This window comes from Anolis carolinensis, unplaced genomic scaffold (genome assembly GCF_035594765.1).
Source record: "Anolis carolinensis isolate JA03-04 unplaced genomic scaffold, rAnoCar3.1.pri scaffold_8, whole genome shotgun sequence".
In the NCBI taxonomy this organism is placed as follows: Eukaryota; Metazoa; Chordata; class Lepidosauria; order Squamata; family Dactyloidae; genus Anolis; species Anolis carolinensis.
The window spans coordinates 18083388-18104170 of NW_026943819.1; the positions used below are offsets into that span (position 1 = coordinate 18083388).

The following is a 20783-nucleotide window of genomic DNA, read 5'->3' on the forward strand; positions in this document are numbered from 1 at the left end:
AATGTATTGTATGTAAATATAATTTGTAAGCCGCTCTGAGTCCCCTTCGGGGTGAGAAGGGCGGGATATAAATGTAGTAAATAAATTAATAAATGAATAATTGATCTAGACAAAAGGTCAGCCTTAACTTTGGTCAAGGCAAAATAGTTGTTTCAGTTGGGAGTTGCTGGGAGGAGACAGCAGGGCAATGGAGGAAAAGTCACCTTTATGCCCCATAGCTTGTGCCTGTTAACTCTTTCTGTTGCTTTCAGTTGTGATGGAGGGCATTTTCTTATCACTGATTTTGAAAAAACAAATTAATGACTAGCTATGTTACTATTTTTATATAGAATGGGGGTGGCACTGTGTTATTCCTTTCCCCAGGTAGCATAATTTAACTGCTGAAGGCAGAGCAGCCTATTGTTGTTATTACTGGAACATGAACATGATGATGAAAGTAGAATGATGATATGGATATTTAAAGGCAAGTACCATTGACAGTCAGCGACACTTCCCGTTCTCCCGCACCCACACGTGGAACCACGGCTCGGCACACATATTTCCCAGCATCTTCTTGGCGGACGTTTCTTAGTGTTAACGTGTTCTCGTTGCTCAGGACCTGAAAAAAAGAGGAAAGATAAGTTTTGGCAGAGGTCTGATTGTTGAAATCTTGCTCAGTGGTGGAAGGGGGGGCTAGCAACGTCCTCCTTTACATGGTTTTACAGTAAAATCAGACGGTCTTGCTGAATATGGAGCAGTTACAGATCTGCAAATCTAGGTCACAAATCCATAACTGCAATACAGGGAGCCACCTAGTATCTTTACATGGGGAAAATCTCATTTTAAAACTTCTTTTTTAGCTGTACTTATTTTATTTACAGTAGAGTCTCACTTATCCAAGCAGAAGCTTGGATAAGCGAATATCTTGGATAATAAGGAGGGATTAAGGAAAAGCCTATTAAACATCAAATTAGGTTATGATTTTACAAATTAAGCACGAAAACATCATGTTTTACAACAAATTTGACAGAAAAAGCAGTTCAATACGCAGTAATGTTATGTTGTAATTACTGTATTTACGAATTTAGCACCAAAATATCATGATATATTGAAAACATTGACTACAAAAAATGGCTTGGATTATCCAGAAACTTGGATAAGCGAGGCTTGGATAAGTGAGACTCTACTGTATTTATTTACAGCATTTATATTCCGCCCTTCTCACCCCGAAGAAGACTCGGGGCGGATCACATTACACATATAGGCAAACATTCAATGCCTTTTTAACATAGAACAAAGACAAGACAAACACAGGCTCCAAGCGGACCTCGAACTCATGACCTCCTGGTCAGAGTGATTCATTGCAGCTGGTTGCGGCTGGCTTGCTCTCCATCCTGCGCCACAGCCCGATGAGGTGGGTAATTACTTGAAAATTAAACATTCAACAGTAAACTTGAATGTGACAAACTGGGAAATGTCACACATTCCCTCGAATAATGTGGCTGGATATTATTTGCATGTGTGTTAAAGTGGTTGGAGTCGCTCACAATTCCCCCATTGGATGCCTTCTCCTTGAAACATTTGGTGTGGAGATAAAACTTTAGTGGAGACACTTTTCCACCATGATAACAACTCTTCCAGTTATTATTTCACTTCCGAGTGATTTCCTCACTTTCTGTTGTCTCACCCCATTCTTATCTAGGAGTTATTTGTAAGTCAGATGTTTGTATAGCCAATACCATTTAAGGGTTGGTGTAAAGAGCAGCCCTGACTCATTCTGCTTATAGCCTGAGCTACCAAGGCAGAGTTTGCTCTGGCTCCCTGCCTTTTGGTCCTCATTGCAATCCATGCTGCCAGATCTGCTGCCCTGTGGCCCACATTGGCACAGTCAACGGCTTTATTAAAACTTCCTAAATGCTGAAGTAGGGAATTTTGATGCAGGCCAGTCAGCAGAATCCAAGCTCCTGTGGTATTTAGAAATACGATGAGTCTAAAACAAACATGGCCTTTAAGAGTCAACTCTTTCTAATTGCCCGAGGAAGCAGTTGAAACTGGATGGTTAATTTTCCACCTACGCAACCAAAGCTATCCGGATCAGTCTGCGGCTAATGTGGAGTGGCATTATCTTCCGGTGATGGGATCCACATATTAGGTGCGGTTGTGCCTTAACCTTTCTGCGCAGGGCAGAACTCAGACATCTGTCATCTCTCTCCTGCAGAAATTTGGATGAGATCCCTATGGTCCTGCTTCCTTTTGCCTTTCCAGCATGTGTTTGCTATGTAAACACAATCCAGCGTGTTAGTTATTGGCACTGCTGAGTGTCGGATCTTGCAGCCAATTCCTTTGCTCAGTCTGGGAATTTACACTGATGCTGAGCAAAATGCTTAGATGCCCTTAGCAGTAGTTAGAGATGGAAGCAGCTCACGTGGAAACTACCATGTGTTGGGAAAGGGTGGAAACTTAACTAAGAAAACCCATTAGAATGTGGTTGTGGCTGATATGGGCATCTTCCTCATGTAGTACTCATGTAGGCCAATCATGAAGAAAATGCAACCAAATGGAACCCAAGACTATGCTTCCTGAGTCAAGGTTTAGATGACACACACATTCCCATTTCCACAGATGCAAGTGGTTGGGAATGAATGGATGTTTTGGAGAAACAGCAGTCTGAAATGGCTTATGAAGAAGAGATGGAGCAAGCTGTCACAGTTACTTCCCAGCAACTGCAATTTGAGGAAATTTGCCTAATTTGCGGGCTGTGGCGCACGTTGGAGAGCAAGCCAGCTGCAACCAGCTGCAATGAATCACTCTGACCAGGAGGTCATGAGTTCGAGGCCAGCTCGGAGCCTGTGTTTGTCTTGTCTTTGTTCTATGTTAAAAAGGCATTGAATGTTTGCCTATATGTGTAATATGATCTGCCCTGAATCCCTTCGGGGTGAGAAGGGCAGAATATAAATGCTGTAAATAAATAAAATAAATAAATAATTTGTCCTAATCACAGAGCTGGGGAAGAGACCCAGCCTACGGGCCATAGTTTAAACATGCCTGGTCTTTGTAAACAGGAACAAATATTTTTGTTTTATTTCAAGCATGCACTTGTAAGGGAAGACAGAATACACAATGCTGCTAAGGCTAACATCTTCCCCAACCCAAACCATAGCAATAATGAGAATTGTCACTAGTCATATCCATGCCACCTGCTCCAAACGTTGCCTTTGTCAATTTGAATAACCATCCAGAGTGGACAGAACAACTCAAGTGGAATGTATTCTAGGATCCAGCAATCTGTATCAATGATTGGTTTGGAAAATAAGAGGCTTGCTAAAACTCACATAATATGCTTACCCTTTTACAACATTGCATATCTGTCACTCCATATTAGTTATAGCTGGAGGGGGAGTTGGAAGGGAGCTAACATTCAAAGATGGCACTACACAGATAAGTAGCACAATTCAGGTAAACAGCATGACGCATGATGATAGATACTTTAAAATAAGATCTCAATAATAAAATTAGAAGCTATTCCATTAAAACCTCAGCTGCCACAATTTATTATAGAATATATAAACGAAATATACCCCTCCAATGCAAAAGTCTTTACATGCTTATGGAAAAACAGTGTGGAGGGGGACAGCTGGATCTCTTGGGCTCAAGCAGAGAAGAATTGCAAAAGTTTTAAATATGTGTCTTTAAATGGGAGCTTGTTACAAGAAATAGCAAAATAATAGGGGCCACCTCTCAGTAACGTGGTGAATGCTCTCTTGGTTTGGGACCCGTCTATCTTCGTGACCACCTTTCCCCCTATGAGACTGCACAATCTCTTCGATCCTCAGGGAAGGCCCTCCTCTTGTTCCCACCATAGAATCATAGAATCGTAGAGTTGGAAGAGACCTCATGGACCACCCAGTCCAACCCCCTGCCAAGAAGCAGGAAATCGCATTCAAAGCACCCCCGACAGATGGCCATCCAGCCTCTGCTTAAAAGCCTCCAAAGAAGGAGCCTCCACCACAGCCCGGGGCAGAGAGTTCCACTGTCGAACAGCCCTCACAGTGAGGAAGTTCTTCCTGATGTTCAGGTGGAATCTCCTTTCCTGTAGTTTGAAGCCACTGTTCCGCATCCTAGTCTGCAGGGCAGCAGAAAACAAGCTCCCTCCCTCCTCCCTATGACTTCCCTTCATGTATTTGTACATGGCTATCATGTCTCCTCTCAGCCTTCTCTTCTGCAGGCTAAACATGCCTAGTTCTTTAAGCTGCTCCTCACAGGGTTTGTTCTCCAGACCTTTGATCATTTTAGTTGCCCTCCTCTGGACATATTCCAGCTTGTCAACATCTCCCTTCAATTGTGGTGCCCAGAATTGGCCACAGTATTCCAGGTGTGGTCTGACCAAGGCAGAATAGAGGGGGAGCATGACTTCCCTGGATCTAGATGCTATTCCCCTATTGATGCAGGCCAGAATCCCATTGGCTTTTTTAGCAGATGCATCACATTGTAGGCTCATATTTAACTTGTTGTCCACGAGGATTGCAAGGTCTTTTTCACATGTAGTACTGTCGAGCCAGGCATCGTTCCCCATTCTGTATCTTTGCATTCCATTTTTTCTGCCCAAGTGAAGTATCTTGCATTTGTCCCTGTTGAACTTCATTTTGTTAATTTCGGCCCATCTCTCTAATCTGATAAGATTAGCTAGCTATCCCTCCCAGTTTGGTGTCATCTGCAAACTTGATGATCGTGCCTTCTAACTCTCCGTCTAAGTCATTAATAAAGATGTTGAACAGAACCAGGCCCAGGAAGGAACCCTGTGGCACTCCACTCGTCACTTCTTTCCAAGATGAAGATGACGCATTGGTGAGCACCCTTTGGGAGCTCTTTCAGTGTGTGTTTGAATAATCACTAACATGATAACCCCTATCACTGACACACTGCTTCCTAGCAATTTATTTCCTTTCCTATTTATCCTATCCCACATTATCCCAGGCAACTCTCTAACACTTGTCCATGTGCTTTATTAAATGGCCTTGAAATTGTGTACTTTTATATGCCCGACCCCATAGTGGTTGATGCTTGTACCATTACCTCATTTTGTATGGTCATTATGTGTTTTACTGTATGTTGTGTTTTAACTACTTATTTTATTTGATTGTTGTATTATTGTTTCTCAGTTATAGATATTGGTTTTAATTTGTTATACAGTAGAGTCTCACTTATCCAACGTTCTGGATTATCCAACGCATTTTTGTAGTCAATGTTTTCAATATATCATGATGTTTTGGTGCTAAATTCGTAAATACAGTAATTACTACATAGCATTAATGTGTAATGAACTACTTTTTCTGTCAAATTTGTTGTATAACATGATGTTTTGGTGCTTAATTTGTAAAATCATAACCTATTTTGATGTTTAATAGGCTTTTTCTTAATCTCTCCTTATTATCCAACATATTCACTTATCCAACATTCTGCCGGCCCGTTTATGTTGGATAAGTGAGACTCTACTGTATTTTGTTTCTGTTTAGGGCTTGGCCCCATGTTAGCTACTCCAAGTCCCTTCGGAGAAATGGGGGCGGGATAGAAAAATAAAGTATCATTATTATTATTATATTGTATGACACAGCAAACAAGATAGACATCCTGGATTTCATATCACAAAATCACAAGTCGAACACTTCCCAAGTGTCTAGGACTGTGTGATGTATTTTCGGATGATGCGTGCAGATCCCAGCAGGGTGGCCTTTTGCAGTTGGCAGATCGTAATTTTGTCAATGTCTATTGTTTCCAAATACCGGCTGAGATCTTTTGGCATGGCACCCAATGTGCCCATCACCACCGGGACCACCTGTACTGGTTTCTGCCAGAGTCTTTGAAGTTCAATCTTGAGGTCCTGTTAGCGGCTGAGTTTTTTCCTGTTGTTTTTCGTCAATGCGACTGTCACCTGGGATGGAGACATCAATGATCCAAACCTTGTTCTTTTCCACAACTGTGATGTCTGGTGTGTTGTGTTCCAGAACTTTGTCAGTCTGGGTTTGGAAGTCCCACAGTATCTTTGCGTGCTCATTTTCCAATACTTTTGCAAGTTTGTGATCCCACCAGTTCTTTGCTGCTGGGAGGTGGTACTTGAGGCATAAGTTCCAATGAATCATTTGGGCCACATGGTTGTGCCTCTGTTTGTAGTCTGTCTGTGCGATTTTCTTATAGCAGCTGAGGATATGACAATGGTTTCGTCGGTTTCCTTGCAGAGTCTGCATTTTGGGTCATCAGCTGATTTTTATTATCTTGGCCTGAATTGCCTTTGTTTTGATGGCTTGCTCCTGGGCTGCAAGAATCAGGCCTTCTGTCTCCTTCTTCAGGGTCCCATTCGTGAGCCAGAGCCAGGTCTTCTCCTTATCAGCTTTTCCTTCAATTTTGTCAAGGAACTTTCAATACAATGTTTTGTTGTGCCAGCTGTCAGCTCTAGTTTGTAGTGTGGTTTTCTTGTACTGATTTTTTGTCTGCTGTGCTTTGAGGAGTTTCTGATTTTTGACTTCAATCAAAGCAGGTTCTTCACTTTGCTTTACATATTCTGCCAGGGCATGTTCTTCTTCTTTGACTGCTTGTTTTACTTGTAAGAGTCCTCTGCCACCTGATCTTCTAGGCAGATATAGCCTGTCAACATCACTGCGAGGGTGCAGTGAATGATGAATGGTCATGAGTTTTCTTGTTTTTCTGTCCAAATTGTCCAGTTTCGCCTGTGTCCAATTTATATGCCAGCAATATATCTTATGACAGGTATGGCCCAGGTGTTTATGGCCTTGATGGTGTTGCCTCCATTGAGCTTGCTTTTGAGAATTTTTCTGACCCTTTGTGTGTATTCTTTATTATTATTATTATTATTATTATTATTATTATTATTATGTCTAAATATAAGGTGCTTAATCTCATGCTCCAAATAGATTATCTACCTTAGATGCCCCCCTTTACAGTTGAGATTGAAACCTGGAGCAGATTTATTGTCCCATTGATGTGAGAGTCCACCAGCTTCCACTGGCAAGTTCTGATCTTGAAAAATGATTTGTCTCATGGAGATGGGATGTTCTCAAGGATCAGGGCAAGATGTGAAGCACAGGTCCATTTCAGCATCTGAGCTAAATGCTAGCTATACTTCCAAAACAGCACCATTTTTTAAAAATGTTGACTGGCAGAAACTGATTGACACAGATGTCTAACTTTTCCAGGTTGACTGCAATCTCATCTAGAGCCCAGCCAGCATTCAAGTTGTACAGTGGATATTTGTCAGCCAGAGCACGCTAAAGGAAAGATGAGAAGGACTCTATGCCTGCCTTTCCAAGGTAAGTTATTTGTATCTCTTCCCAATTTCTGGGATGTCTTACTTCTAACATGATCTGCATAGGGCCAAGGAAGAGTGACAGCAGAGTTCACATCATAAAATATATGAATGAGGTGGGAGACACAAAGAAGTCAATAAGAAAGGAGGCATTCAATAATATTAATGAGCCCCCAGGAAAATGTGCGTAGGATTGAATTCCAGTTTAGGGAAGTAACAGAGTTTTAAGGAATGGACAAAAAATGGGGAAAATGAAAGAAAGAATGTGCAGGTGAAGAATCAGCACCTTGAAATTATCCTAGCTTGCATTTGCCATCCTAATACTATCACAGTTTTTTCCACCTCTTCTTTAATTGCCCACAAATCAGTTTTTTCTTTCTTAATCAAGCTGCCCATGGGACCAACAATGTATTACTTTTCATAGCCAAGTGTGGGACTCCTAAATGTGATGATACATAAAGCAGAATAGATCTGCCTGACTTAACTATATAACTGAAGAGGACTCAGGCACTGTGAACAAGGGCTTTAAACCTTGTAAGAACACTAAAGTGGAGTTCCACTTTATAACTCCCCAATGACTGCTTCTTAATATTTATCTGTATTGATTTTGTATGTTCATGCATTGTTCATGGCGTTCTCTGTCATTTTGTTAAAGCATGGTTGCAGATACTGCTATGAATGCATTTTTTTTTTTGCTTGGGTGCTTTGAATCATAGGTTTTGTAGTATTTAAGTTGAATAAGCACATATTCATCTGCATATAAAAGTGGCTTGATTTACTACATTTTCCCTTGTGATAGAGCGGACAAAAAGTGGAAAAGTGGAAGTGGGAAGGTTTAAGAAGCTCTGCACTACACCAGTTTGACTCTCCTTTTATATATGAATATTATCTATGCTTTTTAAACATCAGTTTAATAAATAAGAAGGTAAAGATTTCCCCCTGACATTAAGTACAGTTGTGTCCAACTCTGGGGGTTGGTGCTCATCTCCATTTCTAAGCCTAAGAGCCAGTGTTGTCCTTAGACACTTCCAAGGTCATATGGACAGCATGACTGCATGGAGCGCCGTTACCTTCCCGCCAATGCAGTACCTATTAATCTACTCACATTTGCATGTTTTCGAACTGCTAGGTTGGCAGTAGCTGGGGATAACAGCAGGAGCTCACTCCCCAGATTCAAACCTGCGACCTTTTGGTCTGCAAGTTCAGCAGCTCAGCGCTTTAACATGCTGTGCCACTGAGGGCTCCCAGTTTAATTAATAGGTCAGGAAAATTAAAAGTTGGTTATTGTAGGTTAAAGCAGCAAGTGTGTAACTGGCAGATTTTCAGGCATAGACTCAGCAAAGTAGGAGTCACCTTCTAGTTTAGTGTCATGGGATAGATCAGTGATGGCCAACCTATGACACGCGTGTCAGCACTGACACGCTTAGCCATTTTTGCTGACACGCTGCTGCCTGCAGATTGATTGGATGAGTATGTCTTTTGTGGCCAAATTTGGTGTGATTTGGTCCAGTGGTTTTGTTGTTTACTCCATGGGAATTATGCACATTACATTTATTTTATATATATATGTGTGTGTGTGTGTATATATATATATATCTTATTATTCTATTATTATTGTAGTATATTATCATATTATTACTATTATATTTTTCATTATTCATGATTACATTGAAACTAGAATAGAGAGAAATCAGCGTGGAAACTACAAGAGGTACCATAGATTGTTGTACATGGAAATAAGGGGTAGTAAATAGTTTTTGATTTATTAAATACAGTTATGTATTACAATTATACATTTTTGTTATTTAAACTATACATATTGCGAAATTATGTTTTTTTCTCTTGAAGTGACACACCACCCAAGTCATGCTAGGTTTTTTGGTGAATTTTGACACACCAAGCGCAAAAGCTTGCCCATCATTGGGATGGATCCTAATGTTTATTTCTGTCTACAGCAGGCCTTTTGCACCAATCTTTAAATTATAAATCTGCAAAGCTCATTGATTCAATGGATCTACTCTAAATGGGACTAACATAGGATCCAGGCCATAGAACTGGAGTCGGAGAAAATATCATTGGGTATCATCTACTTCAGTCATCTGCCTACACAATATAAGACATCTATTGCTATCACATGTAGGAAACGAACATTATATATTGCATTTCTCAACCTATCAGTGTATTTTCTCATTCTTTAGCATGATCCAGACTGGCTCATGCATGAACGCATCATTTTTCAACACTTAATTATCTTGTTCGCTAAGCAACTGACAGTGTGTGAAATGACTCCACTGAACATCACGGCTTTTAAGGAGATATGAATGTCCTACCTGTGATATTATACCTTCGATGAACCATCTACACATGCAAGTCATCAATCAATTAACATGTCAGATTTATACATGAGAACCTACCATCACATCATGGGGATGTGAAAATATATCAGTCTCTCGTTGTTTCCCAGAAATCCCACAAATGTCTCTTTCTTTCCTGGTTCTGTATGGAGCGGTGAGACTTTTTCCTCTCTATTCTTGTAGGAAAATTGCCGCATATCTTTTTATTCACTTTTGTATTCTTGCATTTATTTCTCCCATTGACCTCTGCTTGGCCTGAAATTGTTTTTTTCCCCTATTTTCCAAGTAGCTGCAGTGTTTCCCCTAAAATAAGACCTCCCTAAAAAATAAGACCTAGTAGTGGTTTGGGGGGGTTGCCAAATATAAGGCCTCTCCTGAAAGTAAGACCTAGCAACTAAGGCTGCAGCAGAGTTCCATTGGGAAGCATGGCTGCAGGGCTAAAGCAGCACTCATACACACCGGAGGGAGGGAGAGAAAGTGCTTGCTTTCTGTGCCTTCCTGGCTGGCCTTGCCTTGCCTGTCCCCCAGCCGTGGCTTGAAGAACCTTCCGTGGCTGCTGCTGCGCTGCCATTTCTTCCTTCCGAGACAAGGCTCTGTCCTGGCCATGCTCCCTTCGCCCTCAAGGCTTCTGATTGGCTCCTGGAGCCAGGGCAAGGGAGGGAGGGGGGGAAGGAAGAGTGCTTGAACACCCTTTCCACTCGTCCTGCTCCTTCTGCTTCTTAAAGGTACAGGACGTATTGGGATTCTCCTCTCATCCTTATTCCTATCCTATGCCATGAAACTTATTATTTTATACTATTATTCTATTACCATATTATTATCATCATATTCTGTTACTTTTATTATATCCCATTATTATATTATCCTATTAATATATTTTATATCATTATATTATATTTTTCTATTATTATTATATCATTATATTATTATTCTATTATTATTCTATTATATTTTCATATAATAATAATAATAATAATAATAATAATAATAATAATAATAACAACTTTATTTTTATACCCCGCCCCATCTCCCCGAACGTATTCGGGGCGGCTTACATGGGGCCTAGCCCGATAAAACAATCAAATATCAATGATACAACAATAAAACAATTATACCAATAAAACCTCAATTATCAGTAAAACAATTGATAAAATCGACATGAAGCATACAATATTAAAACAGGAGACTAATTCATAAAACCCAGTACAGAATGTGCCGGAATGGGGAAGGTATTATTATATTATTATTCTGTTATTATTACATTCCATTTTATATTATCCTATTAATATATTTTATATCATTCTATTCCATTCTATTATTCTATTATTCTATTATATTATCCTATTATTATTTTATTATTATGCTATTCTGTTATTATATCCCATTATTATATTATCCTATTAAAACCATATTATTATCATATTCTGTTATTATATCCTATTATTATATTATCTCATTAATATATGGTATATCATATTATTATTATATTATCATATTATTATTATAGTATATTATATTATTCATCATTCATGACTACATTGAAACTAGAATAGAGAGAAATCAGCGTGGAAACCTTGTGAAACCTAAACTGCAAGAGGTACCATAGATTGTACATGTAAATAATGGTAGTAACAAGAAATTCTTGATAGGATTCACAGTTTGTCTGGTTATGCTGGTTTGTGATGACAACTACTTTACAGTATATAATAAATGTTCATTTTGTTGTTCAACAATAAACGTGAGCTCTTCTTCATGGAAAAATAAGACATCCCCTGAAAATAAGACCTAGTGCAACTTTGGGAGCAAAAATTAATATAAGACCCTGTCTTATTTTCGGGGAAACAGGGTAGGAACTTTCCACACCATCACTAGCTGGTTAACCCTGCTCCTGCTATTACTGTATGGGCCTTAATATCCTCCTTTCAGCAAAAGTGCTGCTACTTCTACATCCTGGCTTGAAGTTTGAGGCTATCAAACATACTCTTGTACATTTGCTAGGCCCAGAATCAGAGTCTCTGTAAATCTTCAGGGATGCAAAAATTTCTCAGTTTTGATTTTGCTCCTTTGCACTCAACCCCACTTGCATCCGCTTCTTATCCTTGTTGCCTACTTGGTTGCAAGAACTTTTAAATTTTATGGAAATCTGTGCATATATTGGCACAGTCATATACTAGGGATGTTCTGTCCTTGCATGAATGGATGAATAATTAAAGTAGTTCTATCCTCACTACAGAAGAAAATTAATATACCTCCACGATATTCTCCCCATATGTCCCAAAGTATGGTGCAAGAATTATTCTCTGAGGGGGAAAACACATATTTTTATGATCAAAAACCATGAAATGGAGATTTCTATGTAGAAACTCTTTTTGCACAGAAAATAGGCACCGATAGTCAATTTGAATTGCTTAGCTACTTATGCATAACTAATGAATGTCTCTTGGCCTGATTTCCCAAATCCAATTTAATAGCCAGAAGTCAGATCATGTCAAAGGGATCTGTTTGCCTGCAGTGCTGACAGTACAAGGAAGAGGATGTTTTCAGCTCCCTTCCAGGTGAGATTGTGATATGAAATTGCACAAGGGCCCAGCTTTTGATTGTCGCAGCCTCACTTGCTGCTGGAAGGACTTGGAAGCATAATCTCCTTTATACCTTGTTCAGGTACAAAGTCCTCCTTCACCTGATGTGGCTGCTGGTTGTTAAGGTTAGCTGGGGGACGTTTCCAATCAAGGCAATAGTGCCTCAATTGCGACTACATACTGTTACTGAATATAGAACAGTCATGGATCTGTAACTCCAGGTTATGAATACATAACGCAATGCAGAATGCCAGCCTTACTTATGCATAAGAAAACTGGTGCTTTTCTCCATACAATCATTTTTGCACAGCAGCTTTCTCTGCTGTGGAGTGCTCTGCCCTTGAAGGTTCAAATGGTGTTGCTGCTAGTCTTGGAGACCTAGTGATGATTATTATGATTTTGATCCACAGGATCTCTATACATTGCTAGATCTCGTTGAATTTAATGTAGCTATTTCTTTGTTGAGTGTATACCCTACCTTTCTCCCAGGCTGGAGGTTAAATTGTTTTATAGTTGTTTAATATTGTTTTGTTACTTGTAAGGTAAAGGTAAAGGTTTTCCGCTGACATTAAGTCTAATCGTGCCTGACTCCGGGGGTTGGTGCTCATCTCAATTTCTCAGCTGAAGACCCAGCTTTGTCCGTAGACATCTCCACGGTCATGTGGACGGCATGACTGTATGGAGCACTGTTACTTGTAGGAGGAGATGTGAATATTGTAATAATGAACTAAACCTAGTGATTTCCATGTCAGCAACGTGGGGCCGGGCTGTGGCATAGGCTGGTGAGCAGCTGCTGCAATAAATCACTCTGACCATGAGGTAATGAGTTCGAGGCCAGCCAGCGAATAATGCGTGCAGATCCCAGTAAGGTGGCCGTAGGCAGCTGGCAGATGGTAATTTTGTTAGTGCCGATTGTGTTTAAGTGCAGGCCAAGGTCTTTAGGCACTGCACCCAGTGTGCCGATCTCCACTGGGACCACCTTGACTGGCTTGTGCCAGAGTCTTTGTAATTCGATCTTTAAATCCTCATATCGTGTCAGCTTTTCCAGTTGTTTCTCCTCAATCCTTCTGTCACCTGGGATTGCAACATCGACATTCCATACTTTGATTTTTAACATGATTGTGAGGTCAGGAGTATTGTGTTCCAAAACCCATTATTATTATTATTATTATTATTATTATTATTATTATTATTATTATTATTAACATTGAGGCTGGGTGGCCATCTGTCAGGAGTGCTGTGCTTGTGCTTTCGGTGCACAAAGGCAGAAGGGGATTGGACTGAATGGCCCAAAGGGTCTCTGCCAACCCGCTTTATTATTGTTGTTGTTGTTATTATTATTATTAATTATTATTGCTCGGTGGCCAACTATAGTCCGGCCCTCCAATGGTCCGAAGGATTGTGAACTGGCCCCCTGTTTAAAAAGTTTGGGGACCCCTGGTTTAAGCTCACTGAATGATCAGTTACTATGTTCTGCTGAATCACATAACATGTCACCCATTGCCATATTTATCTTGATACATCGCAGATAAGACTCTAAGCCAGTGTTTCTCAAACTGTGCTCGTTTAGGTGTTTTGGACTTCAGCTCCCAGAATTCCCAGCCAGCTTACCAGCTGTTAGGAACTGTGGGAGCAAAAGTCCAAAACATCTGGAGGAGCAGAGCTTGAGAAACACTGCTATAGGCAATGAATGAAAAAAGAGCTGTGATGTTAACTGTAGCAATTTTGTGCAGCGGAATGACATCTCTCTGTCAGCACATAACTCTCAAAGCTCCGCTATGTCCAGTTTCGAGCACCGCTGCCTAGCATGCTTACCACACCAGAGCCCCGCTTCATCCAAACGATGGTCAGGGATGGGTTTCCAATCCACGCACAATTAAATACCGCATCTGAACCAAGGTCAACGAGGAGGGATTGTGGTTCTGACATCATGCGAGGCCCAACTGTAATAAATAATGATAATAACAAATTTTAATTGTTACCCGTCTCTCCTTGTGGTTCGAGGCAGGGCACAACTCAGTTAAAATGTATCCCCATACAATATTTAAGATAAAATACATACATCAAAGCTCACCTACATAAAATACATATACAGTAGAGTCTCACTTATCCAACACTCACTTATCCAACGTTCTGGATTATCCAAGGCATTTTTGTAGTCAATGTTTTCAATATATCATGATATTTTGGTGCTAAATTCGTTAATACAGTAATTACAACATAACATTACTGCATATTGGACTACCTTTTCTATCAAATTTGTTGTATAACATGATGTTTTGTTGCTTAATTTGTAAAATCATAACCTAATTTGATGATTAATAGGCTTTTCCTTAATCTCTCCTTATTATCCAACATATTTGCTTATCCAATGTTCTGCCGGCCCGTTTATGTTGGATAAGTGAGACTCTACTGTATTACAATACATAGTGCAAGGTTAAAATACAATACAGTAGAGTCTCAGTTATCCAACGTTCTGGATTATCCAACACATTTTGTAGTCAATGTTTTCAATTTATCTTGATATTTTGGTGCTAAATTCGTAAATACAGTAGTTACTACATAGCATTACTGCGTATTGAACTACTTTTTCTGTCAAATGTGTTGTATAACATGATGTTTTGGTGCTTAATTTGTAAAATCATAACCTAATTTGATGTTTAATAGGCTTTTCCTTAATCCCTCCTTATTATCCAACATATTTGCTTATCCAACGTTCTGCCGGCCCGTTTATGTTGGATAAGTGAGACTCTACTGTATTACAATACATAGTGCAAGGTTAAAATACAATACAAATAGAATTAAAATTTTAAAATGTCTGGGTAGACCTGTCGGAAGAGATAGGTCTTCAATTGTGTCTTGAAGTCTGACAGCTCATTTGGCTGTCAAATTTCTTCTGGCAGGTCATTCCACAGTTTTGGGACAGTCAATGCAAAAGTTGATGGTTCTGGCTGGTTCGGGTAAATGCTCCCCAGAAGATGTTTAATATCCCAAGGGGCAGATTATAGAGGAGAAGGCTATCCTCTAGTGAGGGATCAATCTCAGAAAGGACCTTTGAATGATAAGACCCCCCCCCCCCCCGCCCCAAATGGTGTAAGAACTGAATCATACTTACAGTAAACATCTACTGTCCTACTGATGTTAGTGCTGCCCAAAGCATTGGTCACCTCACAGGATACTGGTTCAAAAAAGTAGGTATGGTCAACGATGGCCTCAAAAGTGTCACCAGATGCTTCCTTTATAATATGTCCCTTTTTGGCCCATCTGTAAGGACAGAAGAAAGAGAACAATAGGACCATGTTAAAGTGGTACAGGGCATCCACTAGAACCCCCCTGTATGCAATAAATACTGTAGAAGCATTTCACCGGCTTTTAAAAACATGAAAACCAAATTCTATTAGGCATATCTATCTATATATATATAAAAGAGTGGTGGAATCCTGGCGACCAACAAAACAACAAAACTAAACACCCCACAACCTCGAAAATTGATAGCACAATCCCTCATCGATGCCTCTAGGTTGATACAACAAAAAGAGAAGAAAAATAAAGTCCTAATTAGAGGGAGAGGAATAATTGTTTTTATCCAATTGCTGCCAGTTAGAAGGCTAAGCTCTGCCTACTTGGTCTCCTAGCAACCCACTCAGCCCAGGGGACAGGCAAAGTTAGGCCTCACTTAGGCCTGATCCACACTGCCTATAAAATACAGACACCACCAGACAACACCACAGCAATGCGTGGCCGGGCACAGCTAGTAGGATTATATAAAAGCTCAAGAAAGGAGTCTTCTTTTGCATTTTTTTCATGCTACTAAAACACCAAATATTGCCAGGCCAGCCACCCAATCAATTATAATTTTGCTTTCAGCCATAGATCAATATAAGAACTGTTATCCCGCCATTTTATGTTACCGTATATACTTGAGTATAAGCCGACCTGAATATAAGCCGAGGAACCTAATTTTACCACAAAAAAACTGGGAAAACATTGACTCCAGTATAAGCTGAGGGTGGTAAATTTCAGAAATAAAAATAGATACCAATAAAATTACATTAATTGAGGCATCAGTAGGCTAAATGTTTTTGAATATTTACATAAAGCTCTAATTTAAGATAAGACTGTCCAACCCTGATCAAATCATTATTCTCATCTTCTTCAATGTCAATGTGCTTATGTATCCTTTTAATAATAATTATTATTATTATCTATTATTGTAGTACCAAATTACCAAATTTATTTGATGCTTAGACCATAGGTCTTTCCGCATGCAAGACAAACAAACAAATACACAAAAGCCAGACCATCAAATACAATATAAAACATGCCATTAAAACCCTATATAAATCATTATTGTAGTATATTATCATATTATTACTATTATATTATTATTATATTATTCATTATTCGTGACTACATTGAAACTGGAATAGAGAAAAATCAGCGTGGAAACTGCAAGAGGTACCATAGATCGTTGTACATGGAAATAATGGTAGTAAATAGTTATGATTTATTAAATACAGTTTTATATTACAATTATATATTTTTGTTATTTAAACTATACATATTGCGAAATTATGGGTTTTTCTCTCTCGAAATGACACACCACCCAAGTCATGCTAGGGTTTTTTTGGTGAATTTTGACACACCAAGTGCAAAAGGTTGCCCATCATTGATCTAGGCAAAGTTGCATGGTGTAGTGTTATGCCTTGATTGTGCTATACAACCTGCATGTGGTGTTATGCCTTCATTGTGCTATGCAACCTCATACTGAATGACAAATTTGCACAACTGAATGTACAAGAGAATGTACATGTGCATACATATTATGTACGCAAACATCTGCATATGAAATGGACTATGTGCAACTGCTTCTATAACTGATTGCAGATACTTCATCAGATGCATCAGTCTTTGAAAGTGTATGCTTCAATTGTCTTTATCTCAGTTAATCTCAAGTGTGCTACCAGATCTTTTTAGTACTGAGACAGAGTAACATGGCTGTGTCTTGCAATACTACTGTTTTGTGTGTGTGTGTGTGTATGTGTGTGTGTGTTTGATGGAGATGTAATCAATGGATGTAATGGTATGGGCATTTTCATTCTTTTCTTCTTAAACTATCTTTCTTGAGGAGGTGGTTGTTTGCATTTATCTATGGGTCTCCGGGCTGTGGTGCAGGCTGGTGAGGAGCTGCTGCAATAAATCACGCTGACCATGAGGTCATGAGTTCGAGGCCAGCCCGTGGCGGGGTGAGCACCCGTCAATTAAAAATAAAATATAGCCCCTGCTCGTTGCTGACCTAGCAACCCGAAAGATAGTTGCATCTATCAAGTAGGAAATAAAGTACCACTTATAAAGTGGGGAGGCAAATTTAACTAATTTACAACGTTGGAATGAGGAAGTGCCGTCAGAGTGGATGATGAAGCAGCTGCTCCCCCCTGTGGCCAGAATTGAACATCCCCTCAGGAGAAGGTTAAATTGCCTCTGCGTCTGTCTGTCTGTCTGTCTCTGTCTCGGTTCTATGTGTATATGGGCATTGAATGTTTGCCCTATATGTACATAATGTGATCCGCCCTGAGTCCCCTTCGAGGTGAGAAGGGCGGAATATAAATACTGTAAATATATAAATAAATAAATAAATATGGGTTGATACTAAAAACAAAACAAAAAACAAATGCACTGAATAGAGTGCAGTCTTCTGAACCATCTATAGATCTACAATTTGTAGTTAACACTTCTGAAATTTTTCTTCCTATGAGATTTTGCCATGGCAAACACTTTTTGCTTGGCTGCAGATGGCTGAATCTTCAGACAGTATGTAACTGGAATGTGTCAGTGGTAGAAGAGGTTGCTAAACTATCTCAAGGGGTTGAGACCATCTGTAATGCTGATTCCAACCGAGCCATCTTAGGAAGTTCATCCATCTCTGCTAACTGAACAAGGCCTTCTTTAATTGAGTCTTTCTTAATCGAGTTGTATAACCTGTTGTTCCTGGCAATGTAGCAGGCAGCCACCAACTGTTATTTGTTATCTACAGAACATGCAGCACAGGGTGGTGGGATGTACATTTTTGACATTTAAAAATACAGTTCCCAAAATAAACTAGGAGAGGCTGCAGCTCGGTGGCAGCACACGTGATGCACATGTAGAAAGTGTCAGATTCAATACCCAGCAATCTACTGTGATAAAAGATCGCACAAAAACAGAATGGTAAAAGAGCCCCGATCTTACATCTTGCACAGTTAAGCTCTAGCACAGCATTCATAGACTATCATTACAACATTTCTGCTGATGTACATTATTTTTTTCCTTTATATGATCAACAAATTCTTCTAGACATACATGAAGGCGACTGGAACTTAGGAATTTTGTGCTAACATTTGACAGGTGTGAAAATGACCAAAGCTGGCTCTGTGACAAGGCAGAATAAAGCAACACTTCAGTTGGCAGAAATGGAGTAGAGTAGCAATGGCAGGCACTTGGCTACTCTCTGAGAGCCCCCTAACCATTTCCCCCCATTGGATGCCTGAGCTGTCCTATTTCCATAAATTGTCCTGCTGGCTCCAAATGTGGTAGAGGATGCCATAACACTGGCAGAAATCATCATCTTCTGTATGAAGCATGGGCAAGGATTACTAGGGTGAAAATTGTATCTTTAATGCTTGTATAAGTAAAGGTAAAGGTTTCCCCTAACATTAAGTTCAATCGTGTCTGACTGGGGGTTGGTGCTCATCTCCATTTTTAAGCCGAAGAGCCGGCGTTGTCCGTAGACACCTCCAAAGTCATGTGGCTGGCATGACTGCATGGAGCGCTGTTACTTTCCCACCGGAGCAGTACCTATTGATCTACTAACATTTGCATGTTTTCAAACGCTGGGGCAAACAGCGGGCACTCATTCCACTACAAGGATTTGAACCGCCGACCTTTTGGTCCACAAGTTCAGCAGCTCAGCGCTTTAACACACTGTGCCATCGGAGCCCCCCCCCCCCCCAATGCTTGTATAGAGAAAGAAATTTCAGTAGATGATTTTTGTTACTTGATTTTGTGACAAGCAAAACCTTCTGAAATTTCCTCTTCTAAACAACCAATAAAGGGATCCAGTCCTTTGTTTCACTCAATAACTATGAAACAAAATGTAGCTGTGGAAACATAAGCAATTGGCAAAAGCCTCACTCTTGAGATAGCCACGATCACAATTGATCCTGAATGAACCCACCTTAAATGCCAGCCCATTTTTGCCAGTGAATTATTGTGGGAGGAGCAGAAACAGGGACCATTGCATTGATATGTCACAACTCCTCATCGCAGCATTGTTCAGCCAACCAAAGATTTTATCATTATAGTTTTGTATGTGATTTTTATGACCTGTTTTATTGTTGCTGCTTATTCATTTGTTTATTGCTTTGTTTTATATTGTTGATGTTAGGGCTTGGCCCCATGTAAGGCGCCCCGAGTCCCTTCGGGGAGATGGGGCAGGGTATAAAAATAAAATTATTATTATTATTATTGTTATTGTTATTATTATTATTATTGATGGGACAAGTTTGTTAGCCTTCAGTATCCCACTCAGTAGCAACTCTGACTTGACTGAGCTCTGGATGCCTGCTGGCTTTTAAAAAGGATTTCAGAGGTTAAATGGAGAGTTAAATCATAACCATGACATTGTAGCTATATGTCTAATGCAAGATCTTTGCCAGCAATAACTTGCTTAGATCAGACCCCTGATTGAATGTTCACCAGACTCCCTTCAACGGATCCCAAAAGCTATTTGATGGAGTGTTGGATGTTACTGACTAGGACAATGATGGGCAACCTTTTGCGCTTGGTGTGTCAAAATTCACCAAAAAACCTAGCATGACTTGGGTGGTATGTCACTTCGAGAAAAGATCCATAATTTCGCAATATGTATATGTATATTTCGCAATATAGTTTAAATAACAAAAATATATAATTGTAATATATGTATTCAATAAATCAATCATTATTTCCATGTACAACAATCTATGGTACCTCTTGTAGTTTCCATGCTGATTTCTCTCTATTCTAGTTTCAATGTAGTCATGAATAATGAATAATATAATAATAATATAATAGTAATAATATGATAATATACTATAATAATAATAGAATAATAATAGTATACACACACACACACACACACACACACATACTGTAGAGTCTCACTTATCCAAGCTAAACGGGCCAGCAGAAGCTTGGATAAGCGAATATCTTGGATAATGAGAGATTAAGGAAAAGCCTATTAAACATCAAATTAGGTTATGATTTTACAAATTAAGCACCAAAACATCATGTTATACAACAAATTTGACAGAAAAAGTAGTTCAATACGCAGTAATGTTATGTCATAATTACGAATTTAGCACCAAAATATCATGATACAGTAGAGTCTCACTTATCCAAGCCTCGCTTATCCAAGCCTCTGGATAATCCAAGCCATTTTTGTAGTCAATGTTTTAAATATATTTATTTATTTTATTTATTTATTAAACTTATATACCGCTACTCCCAGTTTGGCTTGGAGCGGTTTACAAAAAT

General features: G+C 39.5%; 1 protein-coding gene and 1 long non-coding RNA gene across 6 annotated transcripts in view; one reads left to right on the forward strand and one right to left on the reverse strand.

The window, feature by feature from the left end:
- kirrel3 (kirre like nephrin family adhesion molecule 3) overlaps positions 1 to 20783 on the reverse strand; it is a 960216-nt gene that overhangs the window by 84006 nt on the left and 855427 nt on the right. For all 4 annotated transcript variants that reach the window (XM_062960868.1, XM_062960866.1, XM_062960867.1 and 1 more), the window contains 3 exons: positions 15346 to 15494; positions 14046 to 14173; positions 472 to 598 (listed from right to left, as the gene is read on the reverse strand). In XM_062960868.1, the coding sequence (XP_062816938.1) occupies positions 472 to 598; positions 14046 to 14173; positions 15346 to 15494 (404 nt within the window). The remainder of the gene's footprint in view (positions 1 to 471; positions 599 to 14045; positions 14174 to 15345; positions 15495 to 20783) is intronic.
- LOC134293413 (uncharacterized) overlaps positions 1 to 20783 on the forward strand; it is a 119343-nt gene that overhangs the window by 3044 nt on the left and 95516 nt on the right. For both annotated transcript variants that reach the window (XR_010000382.1, XR_010000383.1), the window contains exon 2: positions 7188 to 7301. This is a non-coding gene — a long non-coding RNA (uncharacterized LOC134293413). The remainder of the gene's footprint in view (positions 1 to 7187; positions 7302 to 20783) is intronic.